Raw genomic sequence first — 6,618 nt, forward strand, 5'->3', positions numbered from 1 at the left:
GCACCCGCACCCGCACCTGCACCCGCACCCGCACCCGCACCCGCACCCGCACCCGCACCCGCACCTGCACCCACACCTGCACCCGCACCCGCCCTGCACCCGCACCTGCACCCGCACCCGCACCTGCACCCGCACCTGCACCTGCACCCACACCTGCACCCGCACCCACACCCGCACCTCCATCTACAGCTCACTCACACCTGCGCCTCCATCTACACCTCACTCACGCCCGCACCTCCATCTACACCTGCACCCACACCCGCACCTCCATCTACACCTCACTCACGCCCGCACCTCCATCTACACCTGCCCCCACACCTGCATTTCCACGCTGCTCTCAGTAGGCGGCTGTGTTAAGTGCTACAAAGACAGTGGAGCAGGGAGAAGAGGGGCAGCAGATGCTCTCTTAGGCTTTGAAGCACGCGTCTGGTGGGCAGCATCCACGCATCTTCCTTTCATCTACCGGGACCATGTGTGTGGTGGCTGGAGCTCTAGCCCCTCTGTGTTTGGTGTCGCACTGAGCTTGTCTCTGGCCTCATTTCTTTCTGCCGTCTCTTCTGCTTCCTGATGCTCTTTCCCTGCCTCCCTGCCTTCCCTGAGGCTAATTTTTAGAATCCTGCCCCACTTCCTTCACTGGCTTCTTCGTTTCTCCACTGTGGGTCCTGGGGCGGCGGGTTGCTCGAGGCAAGGGCTAGTAATACGGGTCCTCAGGCAGCCAAGTCCACGTGGGCCACTTGTGCACCCCTCCCCACGTCCCGATGGTGGAGCCCTGCAGCGCTTCTCCCCGCTCACTGCACCCACTGCCTTGGTGCTGTTGTGGTCGTGGGTTTCACGTCTGGACGTGGTGTGGTGTATCTTACGTATGAACAGATCTACCTCACCTTGCAGTGCTGTCATCTGGTCTCACAGCCAGTGGTTTTGTTTGTTTTTAAGAAAATTACAGAGGAAAATAGTAGTTTCTCATGTTTACCTACTTTGCTGATCCCACTGGCTCTTCTTTCCTTCTCCCACCTGCTTTATTTCACCCTAAAGACTGTCCTGCAGGTGAAGAACTCTTGTTGATCTGAAACTGACTTTACCTCACTCTCATCTTTGAAGACTATTGTCACTGGTTATTGGATTCTGGGTTTACAGATTTTTTCTTCTTTAAACACTTTGAAGAGGCTGTTTTATTTCTTCTGGCTGTCATAGTTCCTGATAAAAGGGTGCACTGTTTTCAGCGTCGTCCTGCCATTCGCTACGCGCCTTTCTGCTCCTTTCTGTTTTCAGAGTTCTGATTGTGGTATTCCCCGGAGCCTTTAAAAACTCCTGCTTGGGTCTACTGAAATGCTCAGGCATGTGACAGGGCCTCTCATCAGAAATTATTAGCCGTTATCTGTTCATCCTCGATCTCTGCCTCCTGGGACTTGAGCTCGCATGTGTCCTGAATACAGCCCGCCTGTCCCAAGCCTCTGCTCATTTTAAAAATCTTGTTCAGTCTGTTCCTCCAGTGGATGACTTCTAGGATTGCTGGCTCTTCCTCCCCCTGTTTCCAGCCTGCTGTGAGCCCCAAGCAGGAGCTTTCCAACTTCAGATATTCTGGTTTCGAGCTCTAGTGTCTCCAGTTTCTGCGGGTTCTCCTCTCCTGAGATTCCATATCTGTTCTGTCCTTAGTATTGTCTTCCTTCAGGTTTTTGAATACATTTATATTTGTATTTTAATATCTGCGTTGAAGGATTTATCTGGTAAACCCAACATCTGGCCCTTCCCGTATCCTGACTGTGGGTCACACTTTTCTCTTTCCTTGCACATCTAGTGTTATTTGTTGTGTGCTGGACATTGTGGGTGATGTACTATGGAGTGCTTGGCTTCTGCCATCTTCTTTGGAGAAGCGTTCGTTTTTGTTGTAGTAGGTATTGAGTTAAGCATGTCTGGGGATGGACAGGCCCCGGCACTGCGGAGCCCCTCACTCCGTCCTCCTGTGACTCCTACTGCCCAGGCTGAGCTCCGATCTCGCCTCCCTGGCTCAGCGGCCCCGTGCTCTGCCAGCTTGTTCCTGACGCGGGCTGTCCCTCTGTGTAGCCCCCGTGCTGTGCGTGTGCTCGGTCAGCCCTGGACGGGTCTCCCACTGTGGGGTCTGGGCGCATGCTGCCCAGAGGAGCATCATTCAGGGCAGGGCCTGCCCCAGAAACATGGCCCATTCTGGGCAGAGTCTGCGAACCTGGTTCCCTGACGAGGCGCATGGACCTCACCCCGCACTAACCAGGGACCCCTCACGGGCGTGGGTGGAGCCCCAGGCACTCCTGCGTCCTCGTCCCTGAGGTCACAGGCATACCACGCGGCATTTACGCCTCCGTCTGCGCTCAGCCAGTTCAAGGGTCCTGCAGAACTTGCGTTCGGCCGGATTTGTCGGATTTGCTAATGCTGGTGTCCCAGGGCAGTGGCTGTGATGTGGGGTCTCTGCCTGTTGTGGGTGGAAAAGCTCTGAGGACACTCCAGTGACACGTGCAGATGCTTGCAGAGGCCCACCAGAGAAGCAGCCAGGCAGGGGTGAGGGCCCGTGGGACGTGGCGGCCGTTCTGAGTGGGGGGTGTTCCTCAGCTGCCAAGACCAGAGCAGGGCCCCATCCTGGGGGGCAAAGAGCAGGCTTCTGGCGGCGGCGGCGGGCAGCGGTGGGGCATGGTGGGTGGAACGGTACCTACGGACAGAGGTGGTGGTGGCAGCATCACAAGCTTCCCGTGTCCGCTGAGCCCTCCACCCAGCAGGTCTCACTGGCACGGTCCCCAGTCTGCTGACCTGCTGCTTCTCAGCCCCAGAGCCCAGGTCCCAGCTGCTCTGCAGGGACCTCCCTGCTCGTCCCCCCGTGTGAGTCCTCCGGGCAAAGCCGGGCGGGAGCTGAAGGATGCTGGGAAGCCCAGGCGCCGGGAGGGTCTCACAGGAAGTCAGCATGCCCCGGGCCTGTGTCACACCGTGCTGTCCCTCCCCAGCCTCATGGTCCTGCTCCGTTGCCAAGTGCACATGGAGATGGCTCACATCGAGGAGGACGAGGACCGGCTGGAGCCGGCCATGCAGCACCTGCAGAAGGCCATGCTCCTGGACAGCCTCGGCCTCTACCAGGACAAGCTCACCATGGCCTTGAACCGGCTGCACCTGTGTACCATGCTGTACCAGTCCCCTGAGCGTGCTGAGGACAAGGCCATCATGGCCATTGAGCAGGTGCCATCATGGCCTCTGCAGGGTTGCCCAGGGACTGGGGGCCTGCAAACAGCCCGGGACAGGGTCGCTTTAGACGATGTAAGAGCCCGCTCATCATACCACCTCTTCCTGTTGCAGGCAAAAAAAGCTATCCCAAAAGATAGCGTCAGGAAGAAGCGGGCTCTCCTGGTGAATGCAGGCCTGGCGCTGGCCCCCGACACCTTCCAAATTGTGCTCGACGGTGAGAACGAGGCCAAAGGTACACACTGCCCTCACGCCTGGAGCCCAGCATGCTTCTGCTCAGGAGCCGCCCTGGCATGTGGGGGCCATGCTGTGCTCCGCACCTGCCTGTCCAGGCCTTGATGTGCGTGCAGTCTGGGGCTCTGAAAAAGCCAGGCTGGGTCTCAGCTCGGCCGCTGTCACCAAGGAGCTCCTTCACAGCAGGACCGACCAGGCGGGCTGGAGGCCCGGGGTCCAGATGAGGTGTCAGCAGGGCTAGGAGCTCCCCCTGAGGTCGGGTGGAGGGCGGCTCCAGCCCCCTTTGGCTTGCAGATGGCAGTCTTCTCCGTGTCTTCACACCATCTTCCCTCTGTACCTGTTTCTCTGGGTCCAGAGTTCCTCCTTTTTAAGGACATCTGTCATAACAGATTAGGGCCCACCCTAATGATCTCATTTTAACTTGATTGCCCCCGTAAGGACACAAATAAGGTCACATTTGGAGGTTCTGGAGGTTAGGGCTTCATCATACCTTTTGGGGGGCACAGTTCTGCCCATATCACTGATCTGCCCAGCGCATCACGTCCTTGTGGACAGCAGGTCTGTGCCCGGCCGGGGAGCCCCACCCAAGGCTGCCCCAAGACTTTGCTCCCCCAGTTGTCATGCCCCAGCGGTGGGAGAGGCCCGCTCTGGGACATGGTTCTCTGCTGGCCGTGGGGCTCCTCTGGGGTGTGCTCGTGCCACCTTGGGTTTCCACCTCACCCCCGCAAGGGTAGGGCTGTGTCAGCAGACCTGACATGCTCTGATCAGTCAGCGTGTTGCCGGCCTGCCAATAATCCGGCCGGAGGAGGCCCTGCGGCCCTGCATGGAGAGGGCTTCAGGGGGCTCCGAGGGCTGCTCCCCAGGGCTGGCGTGTTGGCTGAGGGGGATTGGCATGTGCCGGGCATCCCAGCGCTCAGGGAGCCCGAGCTCTTGAAGTTTGGGCTCCGTGCACCAAAGGAGCCTCCACCGCCGAGCAGATCAAAGGGTCAGGCCATGAGGGTGGTGGGTGGGGGGTGTCGGGCAGGGGCCGGTGTGAGGGAGAGCCCACCAGAGAGGCTCCACCAGAGCCAGCAGAGCCGGGCTGCTGCAGGAGGCAGCCATGCCCGCGGCCCCCGGTCCCCGGGACACAGACACAGCTCCTCCCAGTCCTGGGGTCCCTTACTGTTCCGACGTCAGCCTGGCATTTCCATTGCCACCCTCAGTTTCCATGGGGAAATCCAGGGGCCGGTTCACCTACCTGTTTGCCAAGGCGCGGCACCACATGATCAGCGTGGACAAAGCTGCCGGGCATCTGCGGCGTCTGGGGAATGAGAATGACAAGGAGAGGTGGGTGAGGAGTCGCAGCCCCGCGGGCACCCGGCGCCAGCGCCCTGGAGGGAGGCACGTGGGGCCCCCCGCGTGGAGCCACCAGTGCCCCCTCGTGCAGCGGCGGCAGCTCTGGGAGCTTCCTGATCTCTCGCCCCTCACGTGCTGCCCTCCTCGCTGGCTGGTGAGCAGAATCCAGATCTGGGCGGAGCTCGCCAAAGTCGCCCGGAGGCAAGGAGTGTGGGATGTGTGCCGGGCGGCCAGCCGCTTCTGTCTCCTGTATGACAACGTGAAGGTGAAGAAGCTGGTGCGGCCGAAGAAAGGTACCAGGCCCCCCCCCCCGCCCCGCGCGCCAGCCAGACACCGCTCGGGGCTTCGCGCCTTCTTTGAAGCCCGGAGCCGAGAGGCCGTGGCGCTGCGGGCAGCGGCTGGGCAGGGGCTCTCAGCGCAGGGTGGCCAGTGGGACAGGCTCCCAGTGGAGGCCGCGGTGCGGGTCAGTGCATCTCTGCTGGGACCCAGCTCACCGTGACCCATCGGGCCCTCCATGCAGCTGTCTCGCCCTTGACTGCTGGCTCGGGTCACTCGAGGTCATCAGGGGCTCAGAAAAGGGAAGGCACCTGCTATGAGCAAGAGAACCGAGGCCGCTGGGCTGGGAGCCTGGGGGCAGAGGGTAGAGGGCAGGGGTGACCGTGGCCGAGCGTGGCCAGGCGACTTTCTCGGGAGTGTGGGGGGCAGCTCCCCGGAGGAGTTCCGGTCTAGTGGACAGTTAGGACACAGGGACGTGCCAGGGGTCCCAGATGGCTGGGAACGTGGGTGCCGCAGGCTCCACGGGGCTGGGGGCTTCTCGAGTGGCAGAACTGCATGAGCAGAACCAAGAATGTGTTGTCGGAGTGCCCTAGCCACCCCCCCTCAGGGGAGCCTTGCCCACTGGGGAGTTTTCCTCCGGCCCCTTCCTGGGCCAGGAATCCTTGTATTTTGTTTGCTAGAAAAGACGAGCATGTCAGACCGAGGCTAGAGCGCGACCCTTTCCCTCAGGAAAGAAGAAGAAGGGTGGAGACAGCCAGGCCCAGGACGCCTGGGGCCAGTCGGAGGTCACCCTGCAGAGGCAGGTGTCCCCCACCCTGCTCCGGAAGTTCGCGGAGGTGGGGTTCATCAGTGCAGAGGTGCGTCCCTGCTCCGCGGCGTCGTGGGTGTGCACTCAGCATGGGCGCCTGCGCCTCCCCCCCGAAGACCGTCTCCCAAAACGGCAGTGCAGAGGAGGGCCGTTTTCCTGGGTTCACAAACGTATTGTGATTATGTGTTAATATCTATTTTTCCTTAGAAATCATTTCTCAATCTGGCACCCAAAGTTCTGGAGGTACTAACGTGACGGTTGCATTTTGGGGGTGTTTGCTTCAACCGCACTTTGAGTGAGGTGTGCGTGTTTTATCTACTCCCGTCAGAGGTGGGCCGGCCTTTCCGGGGTTCACCGTTGCCTCCCGCAGTGGGCACGCAGCGGCCCCGGGGTCAGCGCTGGGGCCGCGGGGCTGAGCTCTCCGCCACACCACCCGCACCTGCACCCAGGGAGGCGATCCGTGGTGACATCTTGTCACTCCACCATCGTTGGGGCCACTGTGGACTGTTTGTCTTGGGGTCAGTGGGGCTAGAGCCTCTGATGGAGTCTGTGCCGTGAGCTGGGGACACGGTGACGACGGGGCAGAGCCTGGTGCTGGGGAGCAGACAGCCGGTGGCGGCAGGGCCGTCCACCCCCCCCCCCGCCCCCCGTGTGCGGCCCCTCCACCCGTGCCGGTGCCCTCAGCCGCCGTCAGTATCTCCGCACACTCGCGGAGTGGCCGGGGGGCGGGGGACAGATGCCCAGAAGGGACTGTGTCCGAGCAATGG

At 61.0% G+C, this 6,618-nt stretch overlaps 1 protein-coding gene across 1 annotated transcript in view; it reads left to right on the forward strand.

The window, feature by feature from the left end:
* The window catches only part of LOC116629257 (cilia- and flagella-associated protein 46-like), a gene marked incomplete at its 3' end in the record, with an annotated part of 20,355 nt that extends 14,455 nt beyond the window's left edge, over positions 1-5,900 (forward strand). Inside the window, exons 5-9 of the mRNA XM_032399554.1 lie at positions 2,967-3,195; positions 3,313-3,433; positions 4,635-4,758; positions 4,930-5,060; positions 5,773-5,900. Of these exons, the coding sequence (XP_032255445.1) occupies positions 2,971-3,195; positions 3,313-3,433; positions 4,635-4,758; positions 4,930-5,060; positions 5,773-5,900 (729 nt within the window). The remainder of the gene's footprint in view (positions 1-2,966; positions 3,196-3,312; positions 3,434-4,634; positions 4,759-4,929; positions 5,061-5,772) is intronic.
* Between the last annotated feature and the right edge of the window lie 718 nt (positions 5,901-6,618).

This window comes from Phoca vitulina, unplaced genomic scaffold (assembly GCF_004348235.1).
Source record: "Phoca vitulina isolate PV1807 unplaced genomic scaffold, GSC_HSeal_1.0 scaffold477, whole genome shotgun sequence".
NCBI classification, from domain to species: domain Eukaryota; kingdom Metazoa; phylum Chordata; class Mammalia; order Carnivora; family Phocidae; genus Phoca; species Phoca vitulina.